At 39.0% G+C, this 14,448-nt stretch overlaps 2 protein-coding genes across 3 annotated transcripts in view; both read right to left on the bottom strand.

The window, feature by feature from the left end:
- The window catches only part of LOC577149 (methionine--tRNA ligase, mitochondrial), a 34,080-nt gene that overhangs the window by 2,510 nt on the left and 17,122 nt on the right, over positions 1-14,448 (bottom strand). For both annotated transcript variants that reach the window (XM_030981652.1, XM_030981653.1), the window contains exon 10: positions 7,697-7,808. In XM_030981652.1, coding sequence (XP_030837512.1) covers positions 7,697-7,808 — 112 coding nt within the window. The remainder of the gene's footprint in view (positions 1-7,696; positions 7,809-14,448) is intronic.
- LOC105443723 (zinc finger protein 862-like) lies at positions 8-7,690 on the bottom strand. Its single transcript, XM_030981654.1, has 3 exons — positions 6,156-7,690; positions 4,295-4,733; positions 8-3,912 (listed from the first exon to the last, which is right to left on the bottom strand). The coding sequence occupies exons 1-3, from the start codon at positions 6,397-6,399 to the stop codon at positions 3,591-3,593; spliced, it is 1,005 nt and encodes a 334-aa protein (XP_030837514.1). The 5' UTR covers positions 6,400-7,690; the 3' UTR covers positions 8-3,590.

Genomic DNA, 14,448 nt, shown 5'->3' with positions numbered 1-14,448 from the left:
AGAATGATAGAATGTCCAAGCACTATCAAAGCTTCTACATCTGTACTAGATATATGACATAACATCTGACATGCCACTGCTTTTATATGTACGATATATCAACTGAATTTCCTGCTGGCAATATCATTATTAAACCCTAGCATTACACTTACTATCTTTATCATGTCTTGTAACAGTGTGTGTGTTTGACTTATCATTGTCTAATTTCTTGTACAATTTGAATGATAACATTTCAGGAAAAGAATATCCTTGTCATGATGCAACTACTGCTATGTCACTTCTAAATACCTTAAAAAGGAAGGGGGTAATCAAGGTTTCAAAAGAAAGATATGTGAGAAAAAAATTCACTCCAACTCATCTGAATCTCTATAAACATCAAGAAAGTTCCCTGCCCCCGAAATTAGGAACATGACATGAACATGATACAAGAAACAAAATAACATAAACAGATTCAAAAATGGATTAAACAATAAAGCAGGAAAATTAATCTTAATAATCAGTATTGAACAAACTAAGGATTTTCCACCATACACGCCACTATGACAGGAATTTATGATTTTGAACCCATCGCAGCTCTTCCGTCACTCTTTGAGCATCAGCTGAGCTGCGATGGGTTAGCGACGGGTTAAACCTTCGCAGGAGTTTAGTGAAATCCAAATGCAACCCAATATCCATGGGCAATGGGTTTGGCGAGGTTATGATGGGTTCAAGCCCATACGAAGGGTTAACGGTACATCACAAGTGTTAATGAAATCCTCCCCAGGTCTGGCTCACAATTTTTAATAAGGCTATCAGCTAAAGTATTTTGGGTTTCATTTTCATTTAAGTTTTGCGTCACTCAGTAATTCAATCACAAGCTTAAACACAGATCGTTCGTTCGTTCCTCCTTAGATCAAGATTAAAGTATCTTGTCAGACACGTTGCCCTGGGGTGCAAGCAAGCCTTTTGTTAAGTCAAAGCAGACCGGGAGCCAAATATCTGAAAAAGTGGCTCCCGGTCCTTAAATTTTTGAGAGAACCAGGAGCCGTTTTTCCAGGATCAGGGGCCATTTTCAAAATGAATGAAAACACGTATTCTTTCAATTATTTGTTAACCGTTGCCTTTTATTTATTCATTGGTCTGTCAGTACACTAAATAAACACTGCACAGCAGTGGTAGCACAGTGCTATCAGCCAAGGCATGGTTAAACATAACATAAATAAATAAACCAAAATGAATAATAACTTTAAATAACCTTTAAATAATAGTTCCATGGGACATGGCCATTATAAGGGAGTACCTGCTTCTTTGGACTTAATATTGATGACAAGTTATCATGGTCTTTACATATTAATGATATTGCATTGAAGATCTAGAGAATTACTGGAGGTATGTCAAAACTGAAATTTGTATTACAGTCAAAGGTACTGCTTTTACTATACATTTCATTAATTCTACCTCATTTACAATATGGGAATATGCTATGGATAAATGCATCAAATACATTGGTAAATCCTTTATATTTGTTGCAAAAACGTGTAATATGCATAATTGAGAATCTCATTGTTTGGCCCATACCAACAGTACCTTTAAACAATTACGGCCGGGTTTTGACTGTATATGAACTGAGTAGGTTACCACTGGGAGACTTTATGTACAGGTCTGAAAAGGGACTATTACCAAACTCACTTCAAAACTGGTTTAGATGCAACGGTGATGTGCAACTAGGTGATGTACATTGTTATAACACCCGAAACTCATAAAAGCTACATAGCATTTACTACAGTTTTATGTTTACGTTTCTGTTTTACATTTGCTTTATGTGTCAAATCTGTACAACTTATTTTCTTACCTTGTACATTTGTCTGGTTTTTATTGTGGAAAATAAATGAATTGAAATGAATTCAAAATAAAGTTACTCAACAATAGTTATCACTTCATCGCCAGCAGTAATATCATCATCAGTATTGATTATGAGTCCCACTCCTTCGCGGTCACCTTCATCCGTTTCAACTTGCTTCTCGCTACCTAACTCTACCACCCCAAACTTGTCAAATTCATCTCCAACCTCCTGGTCATCTCCCATCTCAACCCCGAACTCATCTTGATGATCTTGGCCTACCTCTGCCACTGCCTCCTTGTTTCTCTCTTTCCTGTTAGGGCAAATGTTCCCGACATCCAGGAGCCACTTGCTAGCGCCTGCCTTGGCATCACGGGCACCAGGATCTGCAGGCCCCTCCATCGTAATGAGCAGGAGGTCGCTGAGGATGGCTGTCTTCAGCGACCTCCTCCAATCTGTCAACACCCTGACCATTGCAGAGAAGGCTCTTTCCAGTTGGGCGTTGGAGATTGGCAGCACCATTACGATGGCGACAAGGTGTAAGATGTGGGAGAAGGTATCCCTCTTCTTCTTGAAGATTGCCTTCCACATTGTTGCATATGAACTTCCTTATAGTAGGTGGCAACATGTTGCTTGAGCTGCCCCCATTCCTTCTTCGCTGTGACAAGATCAACCCCCTGTTTTTGAAGAGGGATTTGGAAGTGGTTCAGGAGGGTTGAGACCTGTTCATCCCCATACGATGAAAGCTTGTCCATATCTTCTGGCCATATGGTGTGGTCGAAGATTTCGCAACTCTTAAGGATGGGGTGATTGGTGAAATCAGCAAATCGTTCCTCCAACTTCTCCACGATGGACGAGGTGATAGTATCTCTCTCTTTAACCAGAGCAATTTCAGCATCTTCCAAGCATCCTTCCACCTCCACCTCTCTGTATGTGATGGTCTCATCTTCTCCATCTTCTATATTTCCTCTGAACTCAATCACCATGATGCCGCTTACTTCAGGTTCAGACAGTAACTTGCGAAGTGTTCTCACATGGACATGGACTGTTTCGGTCACTACCTGGAGAGAGAGATCTGCACTCTGAAATACCTTAGAGATGGCACTCAGAGATCTCATTACGTCCATGTAGAAGGCCACCAGTGCCATGAATTTTGTCTCCTTGAGGCGTGCCAGGAAGCCCCTGTTGACAGCTTTGTCAGTGTCTTTGACATCTGTCCTGGCAGGGTTGGTGACGTCCTCCCAGTGGGTGATGAGACGGGTATTTTCGCACACACGCCTCCATGAACTGCAACCTGTGTGCGACCCATCAGGTTCCTTCAGCCCTCTTCAGTGTTATCACCTTCACATGCTTCATATCAGCCACAGCCTTCAACTCACGATAGCATTTGGGAGATCTTGAATAGAAGGCAAACACCTTCAGAAGCACTGGCTGAATCTGTATAAATACGAACGAGATACAGGTCATAGACTTATTTTTTCATAGTTCAATATTAAGAATTGATAGTAATTATACCTTTAGAGGCGCATAACTTGAAAATCAGAACGTTTTTTAGATGATTTAAAACTTAGAATTCAGTTGTTTTTATTCAGAACAGGCACCCTTTGGAGTAATTAGCTGGCGCATTACCCCCTACTCTAACGACACTACGGAAACTCGAGGACCAGTTCCTTATTCGTTAGAGTGGAGCCACTCCTGTTCTGATATTTGTAATATTTTTTGACTTTCTAACAAGTTTGTAAAGTGAAAGTCGAAATTAATTTATTTCTATTCATTTTTTTAAATAGTTGCCTATACAGCTAGCTGCACCTGCCTGGTTTGAGAAGAAAGAATTCTTGAAGGCATCTTTAACCGCTAGCTCAAGTCGATGAGCAACACAGTGAACTGCTATTAGCCAAGGCATTTCGTTGCGAAGTTGTGCCATCATTCCACGATGTACCCCAAAGTTAATGGCAGCGCCATCTGTACCAGCACCAATACATCCTGTGGTAGCGAAGTCCACCTCATCTTCACCTAGGCCCAGAAATTCTTTGTAGTGCTTAACCAAGGCTTCTTTGACAGCGGTGGCAGTGGCGTGGTCAACATCTATGAGTCTGAAAATACAATAAATTCATCATCACTAGCATCGTTGCAAATTGCAATTCATTTGTTTGATATTTTTTAAAATTTACATTAATAATATACAAATTATAAACAAAAGCATCATCACTATTCACTAGTCTACTGTTGTAATATATTTGTTGGAGTATTGGGTATAATGATTTAATTTGATACAGCCACTTGATCGATGTACACAGTAAGGCTATTGGGCCTAAAGAATAAAACCGAATATTTACCTTTTTTGCTTTTGTTATATTATTGTCATTAATATTTCCATTATAATCATGATGTTGTTATTATACTATTGTAGCAATTATTCAGATCATCATGTATTTACAATAATTGCAAATTGCACAAATACCCTCAATCGCTTACCCCATCATTTTCATATGTGCTTCACCATTCTGAAAAATCTTGACGTACACTACTTCTCGCTCTGCATCGGACCTATCAGTTATCCTGTCTGTGAACAGTGAGTGGTAGCAGTAGGTTGAACTTGGTGATTCTCGAGGATGCGGTGGTTTCAATCCAGATCTCAAATGCTTCTGAAGAGGCTCCCTCAGTATTTGGGCGTTGTATCTGGTAAATTTCTGGCAAGCTTGGTCATTAGCGTAGGCATTTCCAAGATCAACACAGTGGAGCTTCTCAAGACCCACTAACTTTGACATGTTAGTGAAGGGTTGTTCCTCCTTGGCTATGAAGTATGCAATTTGAAACAGTCTCACAAGCCAATCGAAGACATTGCGGTGCATACGAAGTACCAATCGTTCCAGCGGTCTCTCAGCTGGTGCAGTGTCTTCAGCAATACATGCAGCTACACAGAAAAATAGGAAGACAGAAAAACTCGGATCATTTTTGGTAAAAAATAGATCTAGAACTCACCCTCATAATATGCCTATCAAAACTTAAACAAGTTATACGGTTTAAGATTAACGTTTATAATTTTATGAACATGATGATGTATATCAACAGCCATTTGGCCAACCGGCCGCCTCTATATTATTTTACATCAATCATCATGGATCATGATTATTAATTTATTATAGTATAAACATAATTATTATGCATAAAATGCAACTAGCCGTTGTAGTCGTTTACTCTTTATCATGTTTATATCGCTAATGGATATTGTTATAGGCTTTCTGAGTGTTAGGAAGTAGGAACTGCCCTGTGAGAGGCACAGAAATTATTGGGTTTTTTAAGGGCCACACCGTCACTATTCTCAGGGACTATACTTATACCCGACCCTGTACCATATTTAAATGATAGTGCCCCCCCCTCCCCTCAGATATATTAATAGAATAAATCTGACTATCTGTACAAATTCCATTCCAGTCTTCCATTATACAGCGCGTCCGAGAAAAAACGAAACCAAGAATTATTGATGTTTTATCATAACTTAATCACAATTATGATTAATAAATACATATAGACACATATTTGTAAAGCTTAGATTATCCTCTTTCATTTAAAGCAACTCATATGATGGATATTTCACGCATGAGTGATTGAAAACGAATTCCTTTTCACTGGCTGCCTGCCGTAGCCACAAACAGAATTGACAAAGACTTAACTCCGTTTCGTTGACGATCAACCATGCATCAAGTCTTTCGTCTTCTTTGTGCATGGCTGATCGTCAACGATACGGAGATGTCTTATGTCAACTCTGTGTGTTGCTACGGCAGGCAGCCAGTGAAAAACGAATTCACTTAACCAAATTATGGAAATGCAAGCATTACTTTAAGCAAACAGAACTTCGTTATTCCTGGCTCATTTTTCCTGATTGAGGTGTCGTGTGAATGACTTTTTGGTTTCCTCTCTTCAAATTGTTTTTAATCACTCATGCGTGAAATATGCATCATATGAGTTGCATCAAAATAATGAAAGAGGAGGATGTAAGCTTTACAAATTAATATGTGTCATTTATTAACTATAATTGTGATTAAGTTACTTCGATAATTCTCGGTTTCGTTTTTTTCTGGGACGCAATGTATAATATTGTTAATAAAATTCATATTAAACATGTTTAAGCACTTACGACAACAATGGAAAGTTGTTACCTTAACTAAAAACTAATAGAACTTAATTAATGATATGTAACACTTGTAAAAAGCAAAGGAGTCTTACGTGACGATAATGTAACGAAATTGGATTTGGTAAACAGATTTATGATCAAAACTTTATTAACGTACCATTTCGTTTTGTTAATATTTAAAGTATATAACCTTCAACATACCTTTTGCGTTTTCATGACCTTTGGATTGAGCATGATGTTCGCAAATTCGTCTTCTTGATATTAAAAGTTCCGTTAACATAGGCGTCAACATCTTGCGTAATTCCAGCTGCCTCGTTGAATTGGCGAACGATCTCGAGCTTTCTTCTACAAAAAAGACACCAGACTTTCGAAACCACATTACCAGCACTTTCATATCTGATCCAGGTAAGGTCCGGGCGTTTGGATTTGAACCCTGGATCATCATCTCCAGTTTGTTTCTGCCACTTCTGTAAATTTAGCACCCTAACAAAGCGAGGGCCATCCTTTTTTACTTTTTTGGGGCATATCCGATTACTTGCTCCTGCGATGGAGCTGATGGTTGAATTTGAGTTGATGTGCTGGGTCTATCTCCTGGTTTTTCCCTTTCTTGCTTATCCTCTCTCTGCTTACGAGTAAATCCAAATTTGAAGAGACTCGCGTGCTCCGCCATGATGACAAGGGAAGATGTGAGGATGATGTAGTTTGAGCCATTACTGTCCGTTCATTAGGGACGTTTTTAAACTTTCAGTATAATGATATTGGGGTGGGCGATCGATTGAAGGGGTAGGGAATATTTCGCATTATGATTGTTTTCTTCAAGTTTTTCTATATCGCAAGTTATAATACACAACTTGGTAATACGTGCAAATATTTTCATGAATTGAAAGTTTAACTTTTTATTCAATGAGGCAGAGTCACCATTACCATACATGCCATTTAATCATGTAAAAATTAATCTATTCAAGTACAATAATTATTACGTTTTTTACTCATTTTGCAACTCTTCAATAGTTTTTAACTTTCAGTATAATTATATCAGGGTGGGCGATCAATTGAAGGGGTAGGGAATATTTCGCATTATGATTGTTTTCTTCAATTTTTTCTATATCGCAAGTTAAGGAATACACAACTTGGTAATATGTGCAAATATTTTCATGAATTGAAAGTTTAACTTTCTATTCAACAAGGCGGAGGCGGAGGTGGAGCCTTAATAGAACGTTTATCTGCCAACACCGCCTGCACCCGCCGCCTTGCTAGTTATAGCAAAGATGATAGACGTGCAGCCGCTGCGGCGCTCCACAATCTCTGCCTTTACTTTGGTTATAGTGTGGACGACAGCCGCGCGAGGCAGCTAATATGTTGCACGAGTCAGAAGCATGGTATACATATCGCATGTGGCCTAAGCCAGCTATGTGCACGCGTTGTTTTTCAGCTAGCTGGTCTCTGCAATCATGAAAGGATTTTAGGATTCTCATTGTAAAATGATTTGTTAGGGCTCATTCAGTCCACGTTGAAACATTTATCAAGTAAGTTTTTATAGTCAGATTTGTAAATATTTAGTGCCGGCCATGTGAAATGGGAAATGTTACTTCTCCCAAACCGGGCGCCAAAAATAAAAGACGACCGTGGGGTAAAAATCGCCCGGCGCCCGGTTAATTGCAAGATAGGACCCGGCTTGGGTGCAAGATAGGACTCTTGTAGTATGCCCCCATTATACACAGATGAATGTTGTATGCACTCACCTCCATCAGAATGAAGCACTCCCTCTCTCAACAAGAAGTAGCGCAGGCCATCTGTAGTGAAGTGTGCTGCTCTATCAAAAGGGTCAATTACATTGCCTTTGCTCTTGGACATCTGAAATCAAATCACCAACAAACAAAACTTGATAATAATATATAAAAAGGAATATCAAAGAAGAGACAAACAAAGCCCCAAGTCTTGATTTTGAATCCTGTACTAGTACAATCAACGATGAAGGAGCAAACAAATAATTTTCTGGGCTTCATTCATTCATCCCCTTGACTAATGGTACATTGCCATCTATTAATCTATCCAATGTGATGTACGCTTCAACCTATCAATATTCATCCATCTACTCAGCCATTCATTCATCCATCCATCTATCTACTCAGCCATTCATTCATCCATCCATCCATCTACCATCCATTCATTCATCCACCTACATGTATCCACCTACTCAGCCATTCATTCATCCATCCATCAATTCAATTATGTGGTTTCCTCTTAAAATCAAACCTAAATTACCAAATACTACTCGTTATGTATTCAACAGACCCATGACAGATAGTGCAATAAGGGCGTTTGGACAGTGGATATCTTCTTATGATTGGCCATAAGTGACGCAAGATGTTGATGTAAATGTTCGATGTGGTTCTTTTTATAGTACTTTAAATAATGCAATTAACATTTATTTTCCAGTTCGTAAGGTATTATTGCACTTTAGAGATAAGCCCTGGATGACAGGTGAAATTAAATCTCTGATTCATAAGAGACAAATTGCATTTCATCACGGTAAGGGAATTTTGTGGAAACGTTTAAGAAACAAAGTAAATTCATCAATTCAGAAAGCAAAAGTTAAATATTACAGGTCACGTATTCAGAAACTTAAGAAAAGTAATCCTTCACGATGGTATCAAGAAATACGCATCCTCACAAAGGGAAGTCGTCAATCACTCAATATCCCAGTTGATGGTGTTGATCCTAGTGAGAGAGATAAAATTGCGAATGCGATAAACGAACATCTCATATCTGTCTCTTCTGATTTACAACCACTAAATTTAGCAGCTTTACCTGCACACTTACCTTCTAGAAGTTTACCCGAGGTATATCCTTGGCAGGTTAATAAAATTCTTTCTAAAATCAAATGCTCGATGGCGAATGGCCCAGATAATATTTCAGCACGCCTAATCTGTCTTTTTTCTGTTGAATTCTCGGGACCTTTAACCTATATAATTAATGCTTCTTTTAGTCAAGGAAAAGTTCCGGCCTTCTGGAAATGTGCTATTGTAGTACCGATCCCAAAGGTGAATCCTGCACGAATTGACAAACTCAGACCTATATCATTAACAGACCACTTCGCAAAGTGGATGTATCAGGACATTGCCCAACATATTGACCCCTGTCAGTTTGGAAACTAGAAATGTTTATCGACCTCACACTGTTTGATTAATATTCTTCATTATGTTTTTTTAAATGGTGAGGTACCAAAAACGTCATCGACGATACTTCTCACAGATTTTCAAAAAGCGTTTGATAGAATAGATCATACAGTTACCATCAAAAAGTTAATTGAAATCGGTGTACGACCAGCGGTAGTTTACTGGATATCTGATTTTTTTTCTGAACGTAAACAAAGAGTTCGCTATCACAGCGATCTCTCAGAATGGTGTCAAATAAATGCAGGTGTGCCCCAGGGTACGAAACTTGGGCCCCTAATTTTTCTTGTGATGATAAATGATTTCAAATCTTCTGAAAGTATACATATGTTTAAGTATGTCGATGATCTAACCCTAGTTGAGTGTCGTAAAACAAACCAAATTTCAAACATGCAAGAAGCTGTAGAATGTCTATCTTTGTGGGCTGATATTAATAAAATGCAATTGAATCCTACAAAGTGTATTAAAATGGACATTTGTTTTTCAAGAGTACCAGTCAATCAGTCTTCCATTATTCTCGAAAATTGTGTTCTTTTAACTGTTTCACAGGTGAAATTACTTGTTGTCACGATAAAAAAACGACTTGAAGTGGGAAGCCCATGTCAGAGATATTGAAAAAAGAGCGAATGCTTTGGGGAAGTTCGGTCTTTCACATGAAGATCTATATTCGCCCAATCCTTGAATATGCTACTCAAGTTTGGAGCGGAGGTCTCACTAGTGCACAAAAACAACGCATAGAAAGATTACAAAAACGTGCATTGAGGATTATCTTTGGAAAGGATTATCATAGTTACGCAAACGCTCTTACTAAATCGAAATTACAAAAATTGGAAAGTCATCGAAATGACTTATGTGTTACTTTCTTTAAAAAAAACTCTTTCATGCACAGACCAGTTCAAAAATTTATACCCCAAAGAGCACACAATAGAACTTTGCGAAGAACTAACAAGATCCCTGAACCCACGTGCAAAACTAAACGTATGCAGAATAGCCCAATCCCAGATTTGATCCGTTTGTATAACAAAAGTTTTTTATAATTGTATTTAATATACTCTGAAACAAATTACAATTTCATATTCCTTAGTATATAATTAATTCATAAATTTGAGGTCTGATTTTTTTAGTCAAGTTAGTCAATGTATTTTTTATGACATGAAGAATGCGATGCATATCTATATTTATATCTTAATATCTCTAATGTTCACCTTATAATAATATTCATATTTGTCTTGCAATGTATCTTTGTATTTTATCAACATGTACATAATTGTTTTCCCTCTCTGTCTATCTGTCCCCTTTCTCCCCCCCCCCCCCCTCTCTCTCTCTTTCTCTCTTTCTCTTTCTTTCTTTCTCTCTTTCTCTCTTTCTTTCTCTCTCTCCTGCTTTCCCATCTCTCTTTCTTTTTAACTCAAATTTTTAAATTGATATATTGTATAAGATTAATGGTATATAGTATATACACGCTCTTCATAATTATGTAGATTGTAGTGTGACATCTTGAAATGTATACTTGCTTTTTCCAGCAATTTACTCATGTGCAATTCAGTTACTTTTTACTGTGATATCATTTGAAATGTATGATTGTCTTCACCATCAATGTTTTATTCATGCACAATTCAGTTACTTGTAACTACGATACATGGAAATGAATCAATAAATACCATTTATCTATCTATCTATCTATCTATCTATCTATCTATCATCCATCCATCTACTCAGCCATTCATTCATCCATCCATACACATACTCAGCCATTCATTCATCCATCCATACACATACTAAACCATTCATTCATCCACATATCCATCTACTCAACCATTCATTAATCCATCCATCCATCTACTCAACCATTCATTCATCCATCCATCCATCTACTCAGCCATTCATTCATCCATCCATCCATCTACTCAACCATTCATTCATCCATCCATCCATCCATCCATCCATCTACTCAGCCATTCATTCATCAATCCATCCATCTACCATCCATTCATTCATCCATACATCCATCTACTCAACCATTCATTCATCCATCCATCCATCTACTCAGCCATTCATTCATCCACCTATCCATCTACCATCCATTCATTCATCAATCCATCCATCTACCATCCATCCATCCATCCATCAATCTACTCAGCCATTCATTCATCAATCCATCCATCTACCATCAATTCATTCACCATCCATCCATCTACTCAACCATTCTCAACCATTCATTCATCCATCCATCTACTCAGCCATTCATTCATCCACCTATCCATCTACTCAGCCAATCATTCATCCATCCATCCATCTACTCAGCCATTCATCCATCCATCCATCCATCTACTCAGCCATTCATTCATCCATCCATTCATCTACTCAGCCATTTATTCATCCATCCATACACCTACTCAGCCATTCATTCATCCATCCATCCATCTACTCAGCCATTCATTCATCCATCCATACACCTACTCAGCCATTCATTCATCCATCCATCCATCTACTCAGCCATTTATTCACCTATCCATCTACTCAGCCATTCATTCATCCATCCATACACCTACTCAGCCATTCATTCATCCATCCACCCACCTACTCAGCCATTTATTCATCCATCCATACACCTACTCAGCCATTCATTCATCCACATATCCATCTACTTAACCATTCCTTCATCCACCCATCCATCTACTCAGCCATTCATTCATCCATCCATCTACTCAGCCATTCATTCATCCATCCATCCATCTACTCAGCCATTCATTCATCCATCCATCCATCTACTCAACCATTCATTCATCCATCCATCCATCTACCATCCATTCAATCATCCATCCATCCATCTACTCATCCATTTATTCATCCATCCATCCATCTACTCAGCCATTCATTCACCCATCCATCCATCTACTCAGCCATTCATTCACCCATCCATCCATCTACTCAGCCATTCATCCATCCATCCATCCATCTACTCAACCATTCATTCATCCATCCATCCATCTACTCAACCATTCATTCATCCATCCATCCATCTACTCAACCATTCATTCATCCATCCATCCACCTACTCAACCATTCATTCATCCATCCATCCATCTACTCAACCATTCATTCATCCATCCATCCATCTACTCAACCATTCATTCATCCATCCATCCATCTACTCAGCCATTCATTAATCCATCCATACACCTATTCAGCCATTCATTCATCCACCTATCCATCTACCATCCATTCATTCATCCATCCATCCACCTACTCAGCCATTCATTCATCCATCCATCCATCTACTCAACCATTCATTCATTCATCCATCCATCCATCTACTCAGCCATTCATTCATCCATCCATCCATCTTTTCAGCCATTCATCCATCCATCCATCTATCTACTCAGCCATTCATTCATCCATCCATCCATCTACTCAGCCATTCAATCATCCATCCATCCATCTACTCAGCCATTCATTCATCCATCCATCTATCTACTCAGCCATTCATTCATCCATCAATCCATCTACTCAGCCATTCATTCATCCATCCATCCATCTACTCAACCATTCATTCATTCATCCATCCATCCATCTACTCAGCCATTCATTCATCCATCCATCCATCTTTTCAGCCATTCATCCATCCATCCATCTATCTACTCAGCCATTCATTCATCCATCCATCCATCTACTCAGCCATTCAATCATCCATCCATCCATCTACTCAGCCATTCATTCATCCATCCATCTATCTACTCAGCCATTCATTCATCCATCAATCCATCTACTCAGCCATTCATTCATCCATCCATCCATCTACTCAGCCATTCATTCATCCATCCATCCATCTTTTCAGCCATTCATCCATCCATCCATCTATCTACTCAGCCATTCATTCATCCATCCATCCATCTACTCAGCCATTCAATCATCCATCCATCCATCTACTCAGCCATTCATTCATCCATCCATCTATCTACTCAGCCATTCATTCATCCATCAATCCATCTACTCAGCCATTCATTCATCCATCCATCCATCTACTCAGCCATTCATTCATCCATCCATCCAGCTACTCAGCCATTCATTCATCCATCCATCCATCTACTTAGCCATTCATTCATCCATCTATCCAGCTACTCAGCCATTCATTCATCCATCCATCCATCTACTCAGCCATTCATTCATTCATCCATCCATCCAGCTACTCAGCCATTCATTCATCCATCCATCCATCTACTCAGCCATTCATTCACCCATCCATCCATCTACTCATCCATTCATTCGTCCACATATCCATCTACTCAGCAATTCATTCATCCATCCATCCATCTACTCAGCCATTCATTCATCCACATATCCATCTACTCAGCAATTCATTCATCCATCCATCCATCTACTATCCATTCATTCATCCATCCATCCATCTACTCAACCATTCATTCATCCATCCATACACCTATTCAGCCATTCATTCATCCATCCATACACCTACTCAGCTATTCATTCATCCATCCATCAATCTACTCAGCCATTCATTCATCAATCCATCCATCTACCATCAATTCATTCACCATCCATCCATCTACTCAACCATTCTCAACCATTCATTCATCCATCCATCTACTCAGCCATTCATTCATCCACCTATCCATCTACTCAGCCAATCATTCATCCATCCATCCATCTACTCAGCCATTCATTCATCCATCCATCCATCTACTCAGCCATTCATTCATCCATCCATTCATCTACTCAGCCATTTATTCATCCATCCATACACCTACTCAGCCATTCATTCATCCATCCATCCATCTACTCAGCCATTCATTCATCCATCCATACACCTACTCAGCCATTCATTCATCCATCCATCCATCTACTCAGCCATTTATTCACCTATCCATCTACTCAGCCATTCATTCATCCATCCATACACCTACTCAGCCATTCATTCATCCATCCACCCACCTACTCAGCCATTTATTCATCCATCCATACACCTACTCAGCCATTCATTCATCCACATATCCATCTACTTAACCATTCCTTCATCCACCCATCCATCTACTCAGCCATTCATTCATCCATCCATCTACTCAGCCATTCATTCATCCATCCATCCATCTACTCAGCCATTCATTCATCCATCCATCCATCTACTCAACCATTCATTCATCCATCCATCCATCTACCATCCATTCAATCATCCATCCATCCATCTACTCATCCATTTATTCATCCATCCATCCATCTACTCAGCCATTCATTCACCCATCCATCCATCTACTCAGCCATTCATTCACCCATCCATCCATCTACTCAGCCATTCATCC

The sequence above is a fragment of the Strongylocentrotus purpuratus genome, unplaced genomic scaffold, assembly GCF_000002235.5.
Source record: "Strongylocentrotus purpuratus isolate Spur 01 unplaced genomic scaffold, Spur_5.0 spur5_scaffold_12, whole genome shotgun sequence".
Taxonomy (NCBI): domain Eukaryota; kingdom Metazoa; phylum Echinodermata; class Echinoidea; order Camarodonta; family Strongylocentrotidae; genus Strongylocentrotus; species Strongylocentrotus purpuratus.
This window is presented reverse-complemented; position numbering and strand designations above follow the sequence as displayed.

Coding starts and splice junctions, on each gene's coding strand:
- LOC105443723 (XM_030981654.1), bottom strand. CDS start 6,399: ATGATGATCCAGGGTTCAAATCCAAACGCCCGGACCTTACCTGGATCA. Junction 4,734..6,155: donor AGGTCATGAAAACGCAAAAG/GTATGTTGAAGG, acceptor TTTTCTGTGTAG/CTGCATGTATTGCTGAAGAC. Junction 3,913..4,294: donor GCACATATGAAAATGATGGG/GTAAGCGATTGA, acceptor TTGTATTTTCAG/ACTCATAGATGTTGACCACG.